The sequence below is a fragment of the Haliotis asinina genome, chromosome 14 (genome assembly GCF_037392515.1).
Source record: "Haliotis asinina isolate JCU_RB_2024 chromosome 14, JCU_Hal_asi_v2, whole genome shotgun sequence".
Taxonomy (NCBI): domain Eukaryota; kingdom Metazoa; phylum Mollusca; class Gastropoda; order Lepetellida; family Haliotidae; genus Haliotis; species Haliotis asinina.
In genome coordinates, this window is record NC_090293.1 from 43,486,221 (window position 1) to 43,509,769 (window position 23,549).

General features: G+C 40.1%; 1 protein-coding gene across 1 annotated transcript in view; it reads right to left on the bottom strand.

Moving 5' to 3' along the window:
- Positions 1-1,402: 1,402 nt before the first annotated feature.
- Positions 1,403-23,549, bottom strand: part of LOC137261067 (uncharacterized) — a 157,971-nt gene continuing 135,824 nt past the window's right edge. The window contains exons 4-8 of the mRNA XM_067798733.1: positions 21,826-21,879; positions 11,895-12,033; positions 6,551-6,666; positions 6,003-6,075; positions 1,403-2,211 (exon numbers count right to left, since the gene is read on the bottom strand). Coding sequence (XP_067654834.1) covers positions 1,844-2,211; positions 6,003-6,075; positions 6,551-6,666; positions 11,895-12,033; positions 21,826-21,879 — 750 coding nt within the window. The 3' untranslated portion in view covers positions 1,403-1,843. The remainder of the gene's footprint in view (positions 2,212-6,002; positions 6,076-6,550; positions 6,667-11,894; positions 12,034-21,825; positions 21,880-23,549) is intronic.

The following is a 23,549-nucleotide window of genomic DNA, read 5'->3' on the forward strand; positions in this document are numbered from 1 at the left end:
ACCCACCCAATTTATGTTTGGACAGTACAACGAGGGTATCTAAAACGGACATGTCCACTTCATGTCTCTACTGCCTAGTTACTGCATCTGGCTTTTGGCTAAATGCACAATCGTATAGATTGGTTGTCATAATACACCACGTGAATTAAGTTTTGTAAGGTTTATCAAGTCTTGCAAAATCAATTAACATTTTAACATTTAAGTCATCAGACAGTCTTGATCGAATGAAAGAGGATTACTGTGCCCCTGCTTTGCTACGGATCCAACCAACCAACCACTTGGAAAATGCAAACGACAAAGCGAAACAACAAACTAAAACAAAATGCAGGAGAGATTGTCATAGTGTAACGTTTTGTCTCAGAATGCCATTTGTGTGAGCCAAATTTGTTCACAATAAATCAAATGCAATACCATTGGGATGTTTCCCTTTTGTTTAGTGTTCTTTGGAGGTTTGAAGTAATTCAAGCAAGGCACTTAAGCCAGTCAGACACTTACATACACGGGGGTTGGTCCCTACAATCACACACTCCGGAGTAACGAGACTTCAAAGTCATTCTCAGTCGACGGTGTGACAGCTTCAATTTTCACAAAAGTGATCAATAATGAAATGGCTATTGATGTTCGTCCGCCGTTCGTCGTTACGGCGTGAAGTGGTATGTTGTAACCACATGATGAAACTATCTGCTTTTCTTATTTCTTAAAATATTCCATTTACAAAAGTCGGGCTGTTGAAAACGTTCGCGTTAGCAAATGACATACATTGAAATATGTCCCTAAGCATTTAACAAAATACATGTATTGGTGTGTAATGATATCCTGGTACCCATAATCTGCCTCAGAGTCAGTCCATGATAGATCACAGAACGACGGGACATTATATTATGCAATGGTGACAAGCGTGTCACTTGTACTATCGCATTAGTCCCGCGGACACCCTTCAGATCTTATGATCTACCCGGGCTGACCTGTGTGCCCGAATCGAATTTGGCCAGATTCTGCAATGTCCAATTAGCTGGGTGTTGGAACTCTGGCATTTCATACAAGCTTACACGTCGTGTGACAACAATCGATTTATATCTGGCGATGCTCCTGAAAATTGGGCTCCAAAACGCATTTATGCTATGGTATTCTGTAAATGGCAGAATGGTGCATTAAGGAAGCTAAAATGCATTTACTTTGTAATGGTTGGTTCTTTACAAATACGTTCCAAATTGCAATGTTGCTAGTGATCTGAACACATCAATTATAGCCGATTCTACGCCTACTTTGATGATTTTTTTGATTTTTATGTATATCTTAATACAGATTTTCCAAATGTATAGAGCTTACTCAAAGTTTCAAAAATCGGCAGCAAGGTAGCCCAGTAGTACATGAGTTCTCACCAAACGAATTTCGGGTTCGAGGTCTTACATGGATTCAGAATGAATGTCATTACCGATGCTTTGACCTAATATTATGAATACACAATGCGATATTGTGTAATTCCACACATATTTCATTACAGGCTGAAATATTATAAGAATGTAGTCAATTGAAAACCTACACGGTGAGATCAATCTATGCTACACTTCATTCCTTGAACAGTTGGGTTTTTGGGGAGGTTTTGTTTGTTTGTTTTAACATTTATTTTTTATACAGTACGTTCCCTGCTTTATTATCTCTAACGTAACAGCACATTAAAAGCGAAGGAATGGTCAATCAGGAATTCCAAGATCACAAACCACTAAAAGTTAACTTTACCCCTCTTGAGGTCATTTTTGTATCAAAATATCCAATGCACATCTTTCGTCGGTAAACCAAATAAAATAAAATAAAGAAAAAAACAACAGAGGTCCCATAAATTCTACGGTATTTTGAAATTCACCCGATTTGGGGACTTTTTTCGTTTTTTCTTCGGTGCAGAATTATAGTCATTGAAGGAGCTTCGCCGAGAGGAGTCGCCCCTATCGCTTTCGTTGTCTGACACGGAGCGGCATTCGTCGTAAGTGGGCACGGTGAGAAAGTTTATACTACTGACAGTGTTCTCGTTACTGGTGCATGTGCTCCCTTCGTCATTAAGCACCGTGTTCCTACGAGCAAACTCGTTAATCTCCATTTCCATGGAAGAGGAACTGACAGAGTCCTTGTCGTCAGCCACTGATGCTGTGCTCATTACTAGCTTCACCAGGGTGTAGAACTTGGAGTCCTTTCGGCGTCTTGGGGCGAATCTTCCTGCAAAACAAATACAGGCAAATTGAAACTGACGCAAGGGCAGTATATGATGCTGGTGCACCCAGTGTTTGTTTTGTTCTATACAAAAATATCATTGAGATAATAATCTCTGGTTTATTTCAGCAAAATTGTTAATATTCTTTGTAACATCCATCAGTTTACACTGGAAGGTGTAGATCGAACAAAGAAAGAGGGAGTGAGTTTAGTTTTACGACACACTCAGCCATATTGCAGCTTTATGCCATCCTCAATAGCTTAAAGGTTCCGATAAATGTCCACTATACCAAGTCAGGAAGCCTGACCACCCGATCTGGTTGGTCGCCTCTTACGGCAAGCAAGGGGTACTGAAGATCAGTTCTAACACGTATCTTCGCGGGTGTCAAAGATAGACAAAACATATTTCAGCATTGGATTTGTCCCAAAAATAGAAACATTATCAAACGGTTGCAAGGATGAAAGCTTTTTCCAAATCACGTTGAGCGTGTTTCAGTTTCAAATTCATCACCACTAAATAACCATCTCATGCTTGTGTATTTTCATCCACTATAAAACATAGTGTACACTTTCTGGAAATGAACGCCAGTTCCAATCTGTGTTTGTATGTGATGAAGAAAGCTTTACAGCCGTTGATGCAGATGGATTGCATTTCAACGTCCAAATTTGGAACACAAAATTTCCTATGGATTACTTCTATTCTTATTACATACTACAGACATTTTTGGTGAACGTACATGCATCTTCAAGAAAATGGTGTAACGTATAAACTAAATGCATAATTTGACCTTTCAATAATACGAAAAACACATAACTGCTATCTGGTTGATTCAGGGGAACAACGATGGTGTGTAATCGAACATTAATAGATGGCTGACATCATGAGCATCAATGTCCGCTATTGGAATACAATGGCACCGAAGTCAGCGACTCTGACTTTTACTCCAAGAACGGGTTGTTGAGGACAAATGTTAACCTGTATCTTCATTGAGTAGTAGCATGGCAACAGAGTCAGAAGAGGCAGGGACATGTCTGTTAGCACTGGAATCAAGGATCGGCGGCACGGTCCTATAGCATGGCAACAGACTCAGAAGAGGCAGGGACATGCCTGTTAGCACAGAAATCAAGGACCGACCACATGGCCCTATAGCATGGTAACAGACTCAGAAGGACCAGGCAGGGACCTGTCTGTTAGCACAGGAACCAAGGACCGAAGGCATGGTCCTATAAACCAATGATGACTCTTGTAGGGCAGTACTTGTGTTGCAGTCCACCATTAGCGGATTCAAGCAAGAACAGTATGACACAAGAAAAGTGTAAAAAATCGTATAACAGTATGTGATCATGCAAACACTCTATGTAAAAGTTTAAAGTATATTCTCAACATCCGTCACATTCGTCAGGCAAGAAATTATAACTTGAGAGAACTAAAAAAACTAAATTTGTTACGTTGTGGTTAAATGTTTCATAATTCGCATACTCTTTGCATTTAAATTAGTAGGAACACTTGCACAAATATATTTAGAAACTGGCAATGGCGACATAGTAAACAAAGATAATACAGAGAAAACTAGATTCAGATAAAAATGTGATGTGAAACGTGCACGTGTTTTAAATAGTTTTGACGTCATAATAGGCTAGACTGACGTCTCAGGATGCGTGCGTCACTCACTTTAACAGCCTACTCGCTGTCCACACAAACTGGTAGTCTGCACATGAGACGGCTGTTCGGGAAAAATTGACAAACAATACATCACGCCGTACATAGCAACGGAGGTATAAACACATGTGGCGGCTGAAATAAAGGTGGGATCGTGTTTCGGAATTGGAACTATTGAACTGTTTATATATGGAACCTCGGCGCTCTGAATATCTCGCTGGCTGCAGGGTATATTGACATTCCGGGCCCAAAGTTTTGGCGCTGAATTATTTATACATTCACACCTGTATTGGAGGCTGAACACAGCTTAAGTAAACTTACACGTGTCCCAGTGAAAACACACGGGATGCCAAGTCTTATTTCACAGGGTTGTAGATATCTCAAGATGCATTCCTTACCCCTTATGTAACATACATGGATTAGGGAAGCATGACAGGGATTGAGAAGGCCTTCCTATCATATGTGTCGTAACTCTACAGTTTACCTTAGGCGTACAGATGCCGAAGCGCTACGAACGCATTGTATCTGAGAGCCATGTTCGCTCAATTTATAAAATAGTGAGTGAGTGAGTTTAATTTTACGCCGCACTCAGCAATATTAGAGCTATATTGCGGCGGTCTGTAAATAATCGAGTCTGAACCAGACAATCCAGTGATCACCAACATGAGCATCGATCTGCATAATTGGGAAACGATGGCATGTGTCACCAAAGTCAGCGAGCCTGACCAACCGATCCCGTCACAACCACCCGATCTCTTACGACAAGCAGATGGCCTATTCTACCCCGGGACCTTCACGGGTCTCAATATATAAAATAACGGATAGTAATAGATTCGGTGTGTAACGAAAGACGAAAAGCAAGTTACAACTGAGGCACGTTCAGAAACAAATCTCACACACTGAACCTTTTTGTGGAGAACCGAACCCGGGTCTTCGGCGTGACGAGCGAATGCTTTAACCACTAGGCTACCCCACCGCCCTATGATAAAATGAAGATTTCAAATGATGTTTCATGTTTTGCGGACGATGATGAAAGGGGAGATACCGAATACATAATATATGTATGACTTAATTGTTCTCATTAATATAAAATCAAAATCGCATCGACTTTTTGATGAAGAGATGGCTGATCTGAACTGACGTTATGTTAATGTTTCGCGTTCAGACACTCTGATGTACCAAAACTTATTAATGTCACTGACAAAGCTGGACATTTAAATGCATTAACCCAAAAAGCAATCATCTACTGTATAGGGTAATTCCATTCCAATGCTTCAGAACGCCTTACCAAGAGAATTATCGGAAGAGAAACATCAGCTCCAATACCCATTGGCTTTTAAAGCCCAATAAATGTGCAAGGCAGGTGTTTTATGGGGCATTCGTGGGTGCTTTAAAAGCCTAATCGACTTAAATATCCCGATGTTTGGTTACGTAATAAGTGGAATGTAAAGATACCGCTTAATTGAGTTGCCGCGACTCCCAGGATCGATAAACCGGTTTTGTAGGTATCTGGTTCAAACTTAACAAATCAGATGTATCCAAAGTGACTCTGGTGTCTCTAACGAGGCAACGTACACTTTCAAACTGATGACGCGTTCCCATTATCTCGAAATGAAAAACGGAAACTTTGAAGTAAAGGGAGCTTCAAATGTAAATATCGTATTAAGAACTTTGGATGAAGGGTTTCTGATGAGGCTTCTGCAGCAGCGTGGCATTAACGAGCGTCAGTAAGGAAGATGTAGAGGTCCCATCCTTCTTTATTACACAGGGATGTTTCAGGATGAAATACAACTACCACAAATTAGACAGGTATGTTAAGTTCTTCTAAGAACGTCTTGCAAAGTGTCTTGTCAAGCGCCTTTCGAAGCATGTTGGATAGCAGTGTTTGGTTCTATGTGGCAAATGGTTCGAATTCAGGCTTACAGCTTCTTGTGAATGTCGAGATTTGAAATGAAGTATTATATTTCATTGTATAAGTTTTGAAATATAGTTGCTAATTTTTAATAATCTTTCTTCGTATTGAGAAATAAAACATATCTTTCGTTACATGTCATTTTCCAAAAGAAACTTCTGAGGAGGCAGGTTAATGATGTAGAGGTGAAATATTTCATAGCGGCAATGTTAAATCTTAACTTACCCAGAAGATTATCAAGCTTCCATTCTTCTAATCCTTCTTTCACACAAAAACTCCGAACATCTTGAAGCAGACCCTGAAGAAATACAGAATGAGCTTATAAACCGACGTAATGAATATTTCAATGCAATGATACGAAAAACCAACGAGAACAACACAAACTGGATCCAATTGGAGGACAGCCCACTACTTAGTCTAACTGAGGCTCAAGGGAATTTTTTTTTCTGCTGACTGACATTAAGACAACTCTGATATTGTACATGATATAGCTAATACCTGTTCTTGTCAGTGCTTCACCCCCAAAAAAATCTGAAATGGTGGAAAGAAACTCTTGAATCAATATAGAACCCTGATCTTGACAAACCCAGTTCCAACTGACCTACAATGGTCGGTTGTTAGCTTTATCATTTGGCATTGTCGTCAAGTGAGACAAAAATTATGTCTTTACGGACGCTTAAATAATATCTTCCGTAGAGTCCATGACATACCGTCCAGATGATTTGTGTTGAAATATAAAGAGTTTCCTAAGCCTCAAGTAACATGACACCAACCTTCAGTTCGTCAACCTCATTCCGGAGATTCTCGACAGTCTTGTCCAATTTTTTCTTCCGACTGTAAAGCAGCCTTAATTTGACGTGCTCATGGTCGATCACAGCTACCAGCAGGCCTGGTAATGGAGGAATGAGCACATAAATACAACTGAATAATAGCTAGGGAGAGACAACTGCGTAATTCCACAATTGGAGACCATTATTTAGTGAGGATGAGTAAGACATACACAAAGGTGACAAAGAGTAGGACTGCCGATCATTGTCACAAACCTACTGTGAATATTTACTATGGTTCTCAATAAATCTTTACCTTTGACCTTTACCCGAAATCAAAACAATTCACATCCTTAGTTCCTATAGCATCAACTGCCAAATACGTTTTGGATAGCCATTTAACATATTGGCCCTTCGGTGTGAACAAGGGATGCAATAATATCTCCTATGGCACGCCTGTCCTTTGGTGCTAGTAGAACCTCACACTGCTAAGGAAATCGTCACCTGACTTCTCTCCAATGGAGAGTACCATATTCGAGGAGTAGCATCGCACACCAAACAACGTCATCTGTGACGTCATCAAACGTTGTCGGAATGTCCGATATGGCCATACAAGATTAATGAAGTCTTAACCGAGGTTCTACAGATTGAATCATTCGTTTTATTAACGTTTTCCCTTTTCTTTTATTTCATTCGGGTGAGTGTGCAACGGGGCATTTACAGACACGATGTGTTTGAACAGTGGCATGGAATATTTATATTTTTAGGTATGTCTTTAAAAGATTACTTAAGTTCAAAATGTATTTCAAATTGCTCGTTTTGCAGTATTAGTAGTGCCGGGCGACCTGTCCTTTCGTTTAACCAGTACGTTTTGCTGTTATTATTTGAAATATAGCATCTCGTAACTCGTAACTAAACGTTCTATGATAGGCCAATTACGCTCCAAAGACGATATAACTCAATTTAACGTCCCCATCAATCATAACTGTGTCAGCTAAAAAGTATGAAACCTAATTATACATCTTTCATTTTCAGAATGGCCGCCCCATTATTGTTACACAGACACGAACATGACACGAATCCAGTGATACTGACACATCGAATCCGATAGTTCTGGGTTAAACAGCAATTGACTCACGTAGAATGACAAATCGCATCATGTCTTTCCCACAAAGTTGTAAAAAATCATTTGCTTTTAGGAACAATAAACTGTGAAGTAAATGAACTTCACAAATCAGTGTCACCCCTTAGCACTCACATGAAATTGTGGGTCAAACCAATCTTCTGAGTCAAACGGTCAGAAAATTCCATTTGAATGAATCCTAAAAGATCTTTCTCTTTAATACAGACATATTCTATGTTTTATCCATGTGTGGACCATGTAATGGTATTTAAGATTTGGCAAAAACCAGCTTAATAATATAATAAAGTTTCCTCCAAAACAGGGAATGGTCTAATATGGGTGGGTGTGATCGTTATTGAACGGGAACATGGGTTTTTGGTGTCGTATCAAACATCATATTTTGACGTTATTAACGGCAGGCTGGAACGATAAGAATAAGGTTATTACTGCTAGTGTTTTAGAACAAAGGAACATTTGGTAATTTCTAATTTGCTTTGTAAATCTCATATTCATGGTATAAGCTGTGACTTGGAAGATCATTTCCTGGCGTGGGTGAGTTTAGTTTTACGCCGCACTCAGCAACATGCCAGCCAATATGGCGGCGGTCTGTAAATAATCGAGTCTGTACCAGACAATCCAGTGATCAACAACATGAGCATCGATCTGCGCAATTGGGAACCTATGACATGTGTCCCCCAAGTCAGCGACGCTGACCACCCAACCCCATTCGTTGTCTCTTACGACAAGCATATGGAGAGCATGGGTTGCTGAAGTCCTATTCTACCCCGGGACCTTCACGGGTCCCATTTTCTTGGAAGATCAAGTAGCGTCTCAATTGCTTCCACAGACTCGCAGCTGCGACGAGGTAGCTGTAACTCTAACTTTTAACATACTTACTCTATTTGTTCTCTGAGAATCAGACATCCAAAACATAATGACGCAAAGATATTGCATCTCATCTGCAAAATCACCATTTAATTTCCAGACCAAACAAATGGGTTCAACTATCCCTGTTAATAAAATCCCTTTACCCGAGAAAGTCCCGTCTCGAGTCCTTCATACATGAATTGTTGGAGAGGACGCCGGAAGACAGAGGAGCCTTCCAGCTTATGCTAGGCCTAATGGCGTTTGACTGCCTGTCCTCTTGGGAGAGTCTGCAGAACTCATTCGAGTGGAAACACTGGCTAATTGGGGAGCAGCATCCAGTGTGTCATCTTCGTGTATGGATGCAGTTCCTTTTGATGTCCAGGCGAATGGGGAGACCCAACTCTCCCACTCGTTGCTGATAGCTCACGGATACCAAAGACTAAGCAACACTCCCTGTTGCTTCAAGAATAACGTGGATGTCTGGATTTGTAATCTTGTGATAAACATGAAAAATTACTTATTGAATTGGCAGTTCTAATTTAGTTTCGTCACCAGATAATCATCTGGGTGATTTTAATCGCTGGCGTGGGGAAGTCTGCGTCAACGTATTCACCCACAAGCACCAAAGTGACAGGCCAACACAGTGCCACGGGAGAGATTTATGGATTCGCCGCTCTTCATCAGGAAAACAGGACTCATTATGCAATGAAAAGGGTGACCCTAAACAATTTTGTAGGGCGTTGTGTTGATGTGCTATCGATATTAAGGATGTAATGTTGTTTAGGCGATATACTGTCTTGCAGTGCATTTTGTAACTACAGTAGAGTTTAAGCTAATGATATTTTCTTAAACAAGATTCATCAGTGAAAATATATGGACGCGCGAATGAGATTTCTCTCTCATATAGTACATGTCATGTTCGAAATTCCACTCGACCCTGACATGTATTATATGGTAGTGATCTTGTTGAGTTGACTGCCATCGAAACCTGTAATTTCCAGCACACAAAATCAGCCATCTAACCCACTCTGCCACCACTAAGACTAAATGTCTTTAGCGAGAACGTGCCATCCCAAATATCGCATACTTTTACATTTGACTACCTTCTAAATGACGTGTATTCACAGCACTTGAAACGGACTGGAGTTCAGTCTGTCACTCGCCTTCTTTGGCAGAGCAATAACAACAATAAACAGTGTAATAATGATGGACCTTAATGAGCCAAACCATCCTCACTATGCCGAACCCACTTTGTGGTAGTAATTGTGTTGTTGCTGTTGTTGTTGTTGTTGTTGTTGTTGTTGTTGTAATAGGATAGCATGCTGAAATTCAAGATGGCTACCATGCGCAAGATACAAGTTTAGACTGCTAAAGCGTTGTTAAAAATTGAACAGGCAATAAAATGGAAATGGTAAAAGCGAGAACCTACACAAATGTACCGCTTCGGGTTGCCGAGTATTCTGCTTCGACAAAAGCTGCCAAAACAAACGTAAAAGTAACAGTCAGTGTGCAGCCAATATATATGATAAGCCATCGTCCTGCACGGATCATCAACATGACCATATAATTACAGGACGATTACACATGACGTGCAGTGTATAATCTCTGAACACTCTTATAAGTAACTGTGTATAAACGTTGTACCCTCAGATATTGCAACTGTATCAGTTTATTAACATTGGGGACTCAGATTCTGCTAGATGGTTGAGTTAGGCAATGCATAACTTTGTGCACATAGATTCTGCTAGATGGTTAATTGCGGCAGTGTATAAACCTTGTACATTCAGATTCTGCAGGATGGCCACATGAGACAGTGTATAAACTTTGTACACTTAGGCGTGTAAGATGGCTTTTTTGTCATTGTATATACACTTTGTACACTCAGATTCTGCAGGATGGCCTCATGAGGGCGTGTGTAAACGTTGTACACTTAAACTTCAAAATCAAAATTGTTTTGTCTGGCATTCCATTAACTTTGTACACTCAAATTTTCAGATGGTTAAATGGGACAGTGTATAAACATTGTACACTCAGATTGTGTCGGATGGTTAAATATGACAGTGTACAAATATTGTACACTCAGATTCTCCCAGACGGCTATACGTGGCAGTGTATAAACTTTTCACACTTAGGTTCTGCCAAATGGCTCTGATAGGCAGTGTATGAACTTTGTACACTCAGATTCCATTGTGGAAGAAGATTACTTCATGATGAAGCTGAAAGTAACAAATTTGAACACAGGATGGAAATAATCTGAAGTAATAACAACTACACGGTGTCCTCAATCGACAACTATTTGCAAAGTTCCACGACAGCGATATAATGCGTGGCGGAACGCGTGATATAATTAACCCTACCGCCCTTGAGAGAAAATGTTTCCACTGTCGTATCAGACAGCGAAGGCCATCTCGTTCTGGCCGGGGTCTCCTGCATCAGCTATCCTGAAAGTAACGGCCAGTCTCTTCCCCACAGGCAGCGTAAACCCACTCGAAGACAGTGATGCGATTCCTCAAGTCAAAATCGATACATCGGATGACATGTACTTTCCTCCATCTTGATTGTCCGTGTTGAGTTAAAAATAAATCCGTACTTTTTCCCAAGGTTGTTTATTGCCATAGGGATGCTGTAGGATCAGATGAAGAAATCACGTGGGACTGGTCTCAAAGGAAGGATTTCATGTTCACAGGTGGATTAGCTACCGGCTTCTAATCGACCTAACCGACTCGTTTCCAAATATGCAAAACAAAATGGGAAATCCTGAATAGAAGTGTGTGGATTTGTGATCACGGTATCAGCGTGTGTTAATAGTGGTTGGTTGACAGTATGGCTGAGATTAAGAGAAGTCCGAGGGGGTGAATAATTGGCAAAACCAAGGTGGCGTCACAAACATTTACCCCAAATATTACATAAAGTGGCGACATAGCTAAATATACATACTTTGCTATAGACTAGCGCTTAATCTCTGAAAATACATATATAATTTTGAGTGTCACAAGCAGACCCATTTCGAGTGAAAATGAGCTTGAGGGAGACCAGAGATTCACAGCATTGCGAAATCTACTGCTATGGACAAGCTTCATTTAGGGCTTAGCTATTGTAGGGACAGCTAGGCTAGTGGGGAAAATGATACGCTTCAGGAACTGCTAGACAGACTAACGTTTCTAAATTATTGACACACACCCACCTTAACCCCAAACACCAACCCACCCATCCCCTGCCCACATATGACTATCCTCCACCCACCTCAAACGCCTCCCATCCCCACCTTCAGTCAAACACCGCACTTCATCATAAATGACCTTCATTCAGATAACATCATAGTCATTGCAACAAGCGTTAAGATCAAGAAAGATAACTTACTATTTACGACTCGTATAACTCTCCAGGGAAGGAGGAAAGCGAGTATAAATATGGAGTCATCAATAGCGAAGTCTGCAAGCCCCTTGAGGAACACCAGATCGACAATGAAGGACGCAAGGATGATTAGTGCATCGAACACCTGCAAAGACATTGCATATTAATCACAATGTATTAATGTTCTATTTCTAGTGCAATAAAAATACATTTGTGGGGCACTTGTCCTTTAGAATACCAATATCATAAAAACACTTTCGATTCCAAACACCTGCAAAGATACCGAATATAGGTTACATTTCATAAACTGTCATTTTCTGCTCCAATTTAAAACACATTGGTATGTGATATGTCCCTTTGCCTGACAATATTCCAAAAGGCGACTATGCTTGTCGTAAGAGGCGACTAACGGGATCGAGTGGTCAGGCGCGCTGACTTGGTTGACACATGTCATCGGTTCCCAATTGCGCAGGTCCATGCTCATGATTTTGATCACTGGATTGTCCGGTCCAGACTCGATTATTTACACATCACCGCTATATAACTGAAATATTGCTGAGTGTGGCGTAAAACTAAACTCACTCACTCACTCACCTGACAATATTCTGAAATTCCGGATTCAAACTCACGATCATAGATATTTTACTTATCATGAGATTAAGATTAAGTTTTCTGCAAGCCATGCTTGACGTAAGAGGGGACTAACTCAATCGAGTGGTCAGAGTCACTGATTTGGTTGAAACATTTCACCCTATCCCATCGTATTGATGTTGATGCTGTTGCCATGATCACTGAACCATCTGGTCCAGATTCGGTTATTCACAGTCCGCCACCATATAGCTATAATATTGCTGATTGCGGCGTAAAACAACAAAATACCTGCGGAATCCGACACGGCACTTACGATATGGACACGTGCCAACGGGAGCAGGAAACATGTAGAGCCAGTTTATTTTAACGACAACATGGCGTCCTACTAGGATAACCAACTTGTATGTGATCGTTTCCTGGTTATCAGCCGTCAAGCGGGGGCACCTCAACGACTCTCATACGTCACCTTGTAGCTGTCAAAATTTGTGACATTTCGTGGAATTATTGGTGCTGGAATCTGGCTAGGAGTCAGTCTGTAATTTACCAATTATCACCTGCGTCAAGGGGCGTCCAATAACTTTGACCTTTAACAGGTATTGATTTTATGTGTTGAAACGAAAGCTGTGAATCTATCTCCAGTCGAACTAACTCATTATCGCGTTAAATGTGCAACTTTACATTCCGCCCAGCTTCAAAATATATACTCACTGTAAAATACCTATAAAAGACTTTGAAATTGTTGCTGTGGCGGAAGCATTCATTGATCGCAGTCAAAAGAGTTCCGATTTTCCAAATGTTGATAACAATGCAATTTTCCTGAATCACCTGTATCCTCCTTTGCTTCATCCATTGCATTTGATCAATCTTGTAAACCCAATATCCCCTACGTTTGTTGAATGGTATATTCTGTGTATTTAGAGGCACACGTTAAAGAAAAAACAAACATAGTCAATAGTCAATATTCAAAACTAGTCTGCTATGTGTAATATTGAAAACGTTGCCTTGACGAAAGCTGCGTAGTTAAAAAACAAACCGCCACCGTGGTATAGCAGTTAACGTCGCGGATTCAATCAAGGTACAACAAGGACTGGTCAGCTCGGAGTCAGTATAATGTGTCAAATATTCTCAGGTACGACGTTAACCAACATTTGATTTCATCTCACCTTGTTCAGGAGCAGATAAATAACAGAACATGTTTCAATCCGTTATCAACAAACGTCAGCAAATACTCTGGTAACTGTTGCTGTTATTAAGGAGTGTCGGAGAAAGCCTCGCGGTTACAGCGTTCGCTCGATTCGCATTATATCCCCGTTTGATTAGCATTGGAACGTTTTGATTAGCATGGGAACGATGGTCGAATGAGGAAAGCTGTTATCAGGGAACAGGGAAGTCTTCTTGCTCATTCATTCTCTCGCTTTCTTTGCTAATTTGACGCATAACCTCTTGTCATGTCATGCAATACAATAATGCCATTGCGACGTAATTATATATGCCTGTAAAAAGTAAATTTCACTACCATCTTTCTTGTCATAATTCTACTGAATTAACGTATTTAGTCAAAAAAGGATTATTGTCATTTATGTGTTCGATGCCATGTGTCTGAATAGAGAGTAAGTGAGTGAGTCTGCTTTTACTTGCTTTTAGCAAAGTTCCAGAAATATCACTGCGGGTGACAGCAGACATGGCGTGTCTGGTATTATTTATGTATCTGTTTGTTTGTTTGTTTCTTTAGATTTGTTTTATTGTGTGTGTGTGTATGGATGGGGGAGGGGGGGGGGGGCTCTTTAGCACAGCATCCTTGCGGTAAGATGTGATTAATGTGATCGGGTGACCAGGGTGACAAACTTGCTTGTTGCACATCTTCGTATCCTAGATGAATACTTCGGACCCAGAATGAATTATTACCAACAACGTTAAACAACAACAACAAACGAAACAAACTGCCACCAACGCAAAGGGCACCTCCACACACACACCGCCAACCCCACCCCCAGTAAATGGACATGACGAAGTCATTTTACCATTTTACGACGATGTTGTTTTAACAGATATGGACGAACCTCTGGTGTGAATCTCTTGTGATTTAAGGCTCACCTTCAGACATATCCCATGACAAAATTTCAATGACAATTTTCATTCTCGTGTTCAGTATCTTACTAATAGTATCAGTCATATCTAAGAAGTTCGTCAAATCATGAGAATTCCTGCGAGTCTAACGACTTCCTTTAAGTTAGCAATAGAACGGTTTTAGCATACACCCAATCAACACATTTCGCTTTCCACGAAACATTTCATTACAAACATCCGTCCTCTTCACAATATTTCCGTCTACACAGACTCAAAGAATCTATCACTGATTAGATGGGGAATATTTTTATGTTTTCCGATCTGGAAACTGATCGTGTCATCACAATCCAGTTGTTTTATAATTTAGAAAACTGCTTCAACTCAACGTCGAAGCGTCATTCAATAGCCACATACTTAATCCTAAGTAACGAATCGGTCTCATGTACACGAACTGATGTCTCGACAAGATTCAATACAATCTGAAGCCTCCTGTGTGACAGTCCAATAAATTTATTTACACCGCACGGATGTGTTGTTCGTTTACTGTGACGATGGATTTCACCTAAATGCACCGATGCCATTGTGTGATTGTTTCAATTCTCTTCAGCTTAAGTGCAAATCACTGTGCCACTGCGAACACGATCCCGTCAAATCTCCATAATGACCTTGATATCTTTCTACAGCCACGTGGGACCTATTTGAATTTCGTCAGCCATGACCTTTGCGCCATGGCCAGAATACAGGCATTGTGTAAATGCTGACTTTAAAAGTGTGCCCGTTGCATGTTTGTACAACTTTCTTGTAACTAACAAATAAATGGCCCATCCGCAACAGACCAACGTCAAGATGTTAGACATAAATGCGACGTCTTATTATTGGCAGTGATTGTTGGAGTGAGTGAGTTGATTTTACGACGTTTTCCCCAGCAATATCACTGTGGGAGATACCAGGAATGGGCTTCATATATTATCTTACCTCACACATGAATGTCGCTGTCTGACTGATCGTGCGCTATTCTATTATTTCCAATGTACCCCGCTTACAGGCGATGTATTATTTTCAATGTACACAGCTGGGAGTCCGAACTCTTCTAGTGCTTCATGGCAGTACTTTTGTTTACCTCGAATAACATTGTATCACGCATCAAGCGCGGAAAATACCGATGTTTTGCGATTGAAAATCGATGGAAGGAAGGTAACTCTAAATCTGTTTACGTTGTGTCGTCTGCAAAATGGCGATTCGCCTCGCATTCAACAGACGTGCTTCAAACAGTTCAAAATTAATATTCAGGTGTCCGGTAAAATAAATACGTTGTTCTCTGGTCCCTCGGGGTCCATGGGCTCATGTACCCTCGACATTTGTTTATGTTCCCCTTGCCCTGCGGGCCCCCTCGCGACCAGTGAACAACTTATATTGTATCCACGAATGGAATCAACCCCAGGTCCTTGACGTGGCAATCGAACGCTTTAACCACTTGACTACCCAGCAGCTTTTGTTGATGTATAGGCGACAAAGGTTTCTCCATGTTCTCTGATTCACGTCGGAATCCCCCACGATATAACGTGACATGCGTAGAGGGGCAAAACAACTTTCCTCTGTGTGTTTAATCATATGTCTTAATTTTCCAGTGACGAATACCATAAGTTACCTACATTATATTATAAAGGGATCTGGTGGTGGCAGTTTGTTTCGTTTGTTGTTGTTTAACGCTTCATACTTGCTTTCAGCAAGCACGCAAAAGAACCACCATATTGGTATTGTGGGGGCGGTAGGGTAACCTAGTGGTTAAAGCTTTCACTCGGCACGCCTAAAACCCAGGTTCGATTTCCTTCATGGGTTCAATGTGTAAAGCCCATTTCTGGTGCCCTCCTCCGTGGTACTGCTCTCATATTTCTAAAAGTGTCGTAAAACTATTACACTGAGGAAAAACATATGGGATCACATGAAAGCACAAGTAATCCCTTATTTTTTCCAGTTGTTTTTTCACAAGTTACACGATAAAAAGCTGGCCAAGAAACCTCGAACAAAATAAAGGAACACTTGCTCTTTCATGTAGTACCTTATTTTTTTCCCTCAGTATGTCATAGTTATTGTCGTTATGCTTTCTGATAAAAATTAATGATCCCGCAAATATTTCTCATTTTCGTAGCTGTATTATTTCAGCGTTGTTCTGCTTCTTGTTGCTGCTGCTACTGGTGATGGTCTTCTTCTTAATATTTCTAATAACTGAAAATACTAGTGTTCTTGAAGTCTATATAAACTTCGTTCTTGCGCAACCAGTACCAGGAACCGTTTCCATGAAACTGAACAAGCCACTGACTGATGCATCGGACATGACAGAACGCATTCAAGCTGAACTAATCGCGGAAAAGATTAGTGTTAGTTAAAGAACGCTTTATATCACTATGTCAGCGATATCGAAAAGATATAAATATCCTCTTTGAAGTGACAATTCAAAGACTTCATTCAAAGAATGGACCTCATGATACATCCGTCCACGCACGTTATTGATTGTAAAGGTTTTGATAACTTTAATTATTACAGAAGTCCCGCGTAATTGGTACCCACGTTGGGTCGGCTGTATCCAGTTGACGGAAATTTTATGCTGTGATTTAATCTGGATAACGTATCACTTGTCTCGGAAAGAAAGAAAAACCTACGTGCCAACAAACGCATTCCTTGGAGTTGTGTTCTTAGAACAGATAGGCTTATATGCTGCATAGCCATGTGTCACACATAGACGAAAAAGACTTAAATCATGATAGTCAGGTTTTAGTAACTACTTATATTTTAGAGTAAATACTTTTATTTCGATGTATTGCGACAGAGCAAAACAACTTCACATATTGTTCCAGTGTTTGGAGTCGAACACAGGTCTTTGGCATGACGATCGAACCTTTTCCAAAAGATAAAAAAGACCATCATCAATCTTTATATTTGCTCAAATAGATTCCGTAATATAATGTGATTGGGTCGTTAAAGTTCTTGAACATGGGCACGTCTTTAGTGAGGACTATTCCTTATTACACGATAAGACATCGAATTGTTATTAGTTATTAATTGTTATCTATGCAATTAGAACACTGTCGACAGTTTTGTCAACCCGTCAACATGGAAAGTACATAACGGTACTGAACTGTCTTTTTATGCATTGGTAGGGTGTTAGATAGGAAATAGTTGACTCTGCATTAGTGACTCAAGACAAGCTGCACAAATGACACTGTATGTTTTATAGTGCAACAGTACTTTACGCGCAGTGTGCTAGCCCGTAAAATAATACACTAGCCCGAATATAGAAACTATAAATTACAAAAATAGACGAGGATAAGGTTTTGTCGGCATAACACGGGTTTCATCACTAAGCTGCTAATATAGTGAACATTTTTGGTAGGCTATAGTCTTGCATGATTTAAAAGTGTGGAGAGAATGATATGGTTACAAACCTAACTCATGAAAAGTCACAAGCCAGTCGTGCCCGACTGAATTTTTACTAGACACAGGCTAGCAGGCCAGTGACTATTGTGCACACTGTTTATGTATTGAACTCGATGCCATGTTCAAAGTGCACTAATATGACGTTCCATATTAATTACATACCCCTTTCAAGACACAAACTGCCTTGATTAGACAGTAAACATATCTGGGCAGATTGTCATACAGATTACTACCCCTCGCCTGACGTGATCAACGAAGTGCCAGATTCTGCACAAAGCATGCCAGAACAATTTTGACACAACACAACTTCCAAACCAACAGTAATCTGAGTCAATATTGCACGGCTCTACTGCGAATGTAAGAACAGATGGGTAAGTAATAAAGGATAACTCAATATATTTTACAGGCACAGGGACTTCGTGAGAACGAATGTTCTCGACGATGAACATGATTATCCCGTCAGTTTTCTACATTTGAAATACAGAAGGACATGACAAGATAATTAATAAACATAATAAACACAAATGCAAGTATGACAAGATCATTTGAACTTGACACGCAGACCATTTGAAAAGAAAAGAATCAATAGAACGTGCCAATAGCGTCAGTGAACAGAGCTTTACATCGATAGAAATGACAAGAACGCAGATAGCCATGAAAGGAACATTGAATATCATATGAAGATCACAGATCATCATGACAAGGACATAAACGAACACGGAAAGAACGTTATTGAACATGACACGAAACCCCACTAGCATGGCATGTCCTTGAGAAGCATTTAACTGTAACTCATGTCACCTTGAGTGAATGAAGTTTACGACACTTTTAGCAATTTTCCAGCAACATACGGCGGAGTACACAAGCAATGGGTTTCACGCATAGTACCCATGTGGAGAATCGAACCCTGCCCTCGAACGCTTTAACCTCTAAACTAACCCTATCGTTGCTGGCCATCCATTTAGCGTCACTAATTAACAACTCAATGTTGTAACAAAGGTATTTCCATGGTGACAAGCCATCTGTAGGCTGTCTATTGTAAGATTCCGAGTGTTGCATGTGTGTATGAATCACTGTCGGGTTAGAGGACAACACATCCTCACAATGTAATTAAGTTCCGGCGCAGGAACAAAGAACAGGAAATAAATGAAATATTAATCCACCAAGAACCCACTCCATCTAGAATATACAGAAAGAGGTTAAACATGTAAATGGAAAGATATGGAAGTCTATTTTTACTTGATATATATCCCTCCTACACAGGATCGATATCTGAATTACGTATGCAATGACCAGATGCCCGACGGAACATTTCTCAACGATGGCCATCTTCAATGCTTGTGATCTTCGCTTGTTATTGGTGATTCACCATTGTAAGTTAGATGAAAATGGCAGTTCTGATATCTGCACCTTCACTGTGATGGAGTGCAAGTGCACCCTGTACGAAAACGACGCTGTAGACGATCCGCTGTAAACGGTTCCTATTAGCACTGACAATAAATCAGAGTCTTGGTAGTTGGCGCAATACCATTACTGATTTTGGCACTGAACCTGTTATGTGTTTTGTAGGAACATTGGCGTCAGCATGAGGATTACGTTGTTTCTGGTTCGGACACACTTTGTTAAGGGATACGTGTACAGTTGCGTCCCTTGTGGTTTAGGAGTGTGAGACAGTGAGTGAGTTTAGTTTTATATAATCTTTAGCAAAATTCATTGCACACTGGTGTTCCTGACGCGTGAATTGATACCCTTGTCATTTGCATTTTGTGGTTTAGTGATGTTCTTATGATGTTCACCGTTGTTTACTGATGTTCTTCCAACACGATTCCCTCTATAAAACCTGGAGGGTTTTGTAAGCTGAAATCGCCATATAACTTATGAATCAGTGACCATGAGAACTATTGAAATCTGATAAGTATTTCTGACACAAAGCCCGAGATGTCGCAGGTCTCAGGGTTTTACCACTTTTGTGAAATACAGTAGCACAGAGATAGTGATTTCAAACATAGATCATGCGCCGGACATGCCAAAGGAACGCAAGACTCGTAACGATTTGTAACACAATGCGGCGGAAGACTGTAATACCCGTACTCGGTATTTGTAGTCAAATCTGAATGCTCTAGCAAGTATTTCACTCATTACAACTTAAGAGGAGATGTGAAACTGGGGATTTGGTAATTCAATGCCTTAAGAAGCATGACCCTTATACTCATACTTTCCCTCACGGAATGGCTTGACCCAAAATGCGATTATTTACCTTCCTCACCTACTCAGTTACTAGGACCTCCTGTCATACAATGCCCGTGAAGTTCCGAGTTAGAACTGATCTTCTGAAACCCATGAGCGTCGTAAGAGACGACTAACCGGATCGAGTGTTCGGGCTCGCTGACTTGGTTCACACATACTATCGTATCCCAATCGCGTAGAGCTATGCTCGTGCTGTTGATCACTGGACTGCCTAGTTCAGACTCGATTATTTATAGATCGCCGCCATATAGCTGGAATAATGCTGAGTGCGGCGTAATACTACAGTCACTCACCCTTCAACAAAACCGCTTGAGCGCTACGGTACTTCCATAAAATGTTGATTACTATTTCCGTCACCATTTGCGATTGTTCAAAACGGGCTTCAAGCGCTTTCCCGACAGCCTTAACAGTGTCTTCGATGGTAATTAGTTAGAAAAAAACAGAATACCAGTCCTATCAACACTGACCGTCGTATACCCATGATTGCCAGAGTGTCTGATGCCACTATTCCACTTGATGCCACGCGTGTGTACACAAACCACAAACACTCAGCCAGACAGTTGGTTTTGACAGCCTCTTCTAGAATACCTTCCCCAGTTTACCATCGTCAAACGCCATTAAACACTTTAACAGGAACGACACCAGCAACGCGAGATCGGGTCTCCAACGTGTTAATTAGTTTTCAGGGAAACCGCAGTGTATTCGATCGATTCACAATACCAGTTGTGTTTTTCACAAATAAATCCATTGGAATATGCAAATTGTTAAATGTCACTTCCATGACAATTTCTCTCCGCCCGAGAGGCACTTGCTAAAGAAATCTCCGAGCCAAAGCTCAAAATCAATCTATTCCCATTATCTTTTGATTAGAACTATTTTGTTATAAGGTATTAAAAAAGAAAGACGTGCGCTGCCTACGAGTGCTTCTGTTTACAATCGGTAGAACAACTCGATCAGAACTATGCCTTGTTGACATTTGTCTGTGGTTACTGAATTCCACGGGGTTTGTTTCCATTATATAGTCTTAGAAACAAGTACGGGAACGTTGTTTGTAATCTACGATTGGATTAATTGGGAGGTATATCGTAGGCAATGTTGATATGATAATAATGTGTCTTAAGAGTGCTTCAGTTGCACTTCCTTATGACAATAGCTATTTGTGAAGTAATCGCTAGTAACAAAACCTAACTACTGCGTGATGTAAAATGACTATCACAACTAATGGCCGACCCTGATTTATCGACCTCCCTAAAAAGTCAAAATCAAGAATGACCCCCACGTGCATCCTTTGCGTTGTATTTAGGGGTGGTGATATTGAGAAACAATGGTACGCGTTCATAAGATCTCTGTCTTAGAAATATTTGTTAAAGCTTAAGCTGTAATTGTAATTTCTGGTTCCCTCCCCAACCCCTCCCCCTCTTTTCTTAAGAGGACAATGAAATTTAACTCACGTCATCTACGTGAGACCTAAGTGTAAACCGCATGCATGCCTTCAGCCCATGCCGTATGACAAACAACTTGTAAAATATGATCAGCATAAGACGTTACGCAGTATAAACCGTATTACAAAAAAACAAAATTTAAAGTAAAAACTCACCTCTATTTTTCTTTTTACAAAGTGTGAGCCCGCGCATAGTATTTTTAAGGAAACCTGCAGGGAGAAAAAGATCATTAAAACGAGGCAGCAATATCAGAACATGGATGCATAACACATGTTTTGTGGCCATTGACTCACACGAACATACAGAGAATCAGACCCGAGTGTCTACTAATATCATATATATTACCACGAGTTGAAAAGTTAGAAATACATGTAGCTTGACTTTAATCAATGAGTGTTGATATAATTTAATATCAGAAGACACGAGTGAGATTCTATTTATCATTCAAAATCGCTCTTCATTAGTTTTCAATAAACAAATTACATCTCTAAACACAATACTACCATTAGACTTGCAGTGCAGCGATCCCATAGTTTTGACGTCATCACTAAATTCATGAAGTCATATCATTGTCATAGCATTGTACAAAATCAACTACTAAACTCTACTAGCCTAGGAGATATCGTTTAATCACATACAAGCAATATCTCATGTGGAACACACTTTTGGACAAAAACACTTATCTACTGTTATGTGGAACTCTAAGAGAACAGTAATGTTAGGTCATTATACCCTTTGACACATATACTTCTGGTAACGTGCATATTTATTGGTCCGGACGAAAAAAAACCAGAATATATCCGTCGGCTCGCTATAAACATGTTCATCATAAACAAAGTTTACTGTAGTTCACACTGATTGAAGGACTTGGCCCACTTGCGTGAGTGAGTGAGTGAGTGAGTGAGTGAGTGAGTGAGTGAGTGAGTGAGTGAGTGAGTGAGTGAGTGAGTGAGTTCTGGTCCCAGACCTATTCGTGATGAGCATGACAGTTGTCCTCAGGTTGATTGTAATAAATTGTTAATTTAATCTTTGAGCCGTTTATTGATGAATTCAGATGCACATTCAAAATCTTAATATTCGTTTGAATTTTGTAATCCGATGTATGAAACTGCTGGCCGTCTGGTCATCATCACCTTCAAGGTTAACGTTCTCATCATTCTAACTAACTATCTACCTATCTATATATCTATCTGTCAATATCAATATGTATATCTGATGCACGTATACCAATCATCGTAACCATTTACACCAATTTCCCTATCACCATCAACGTCAACATCAACAATTTATTCGGAATCTTCCACAACAGTCACATCCTCCATCTCATCGTCATCATCAACACCAACACCGTCTTCGGTAATAATAATTAATAATAATATATATATATATATATATATATATATATATATATATATATATATATATATATATATATATATATATATATATATATATATATATATATATATATATATATATATATATATATATTATATTTTTCATGCATCTATGTCCCTCCTCGCAACAGTCCCACTGTGACCTTTCCGTATACTTGCATCTTTAATGTGCACAACTTCCAGCCTCCAATTCCAGCGTTATCGAGGGCCTTGAAATGGTAATGCTAGCACCATTTGTTTGTTCTTGGTCTTTATCCCACAGTATCGATTGATGTGGCGTCATCAAGAGTTGAAACGGAAATGTCAACCTTAAGAACCAGATACCTTCAGGAAGTCCCTCGAGAACGTTCAAGATAAAGTTCCGATATAGAGTAACACTATGACTAGATTGGTCTTTATGTATATTTTTTGAAAGGCACAAGGGTGTTGAGAAATTAATGTCAGCTGATCTCATTCGCTCACAAAAAAACGCACTTCTTCTC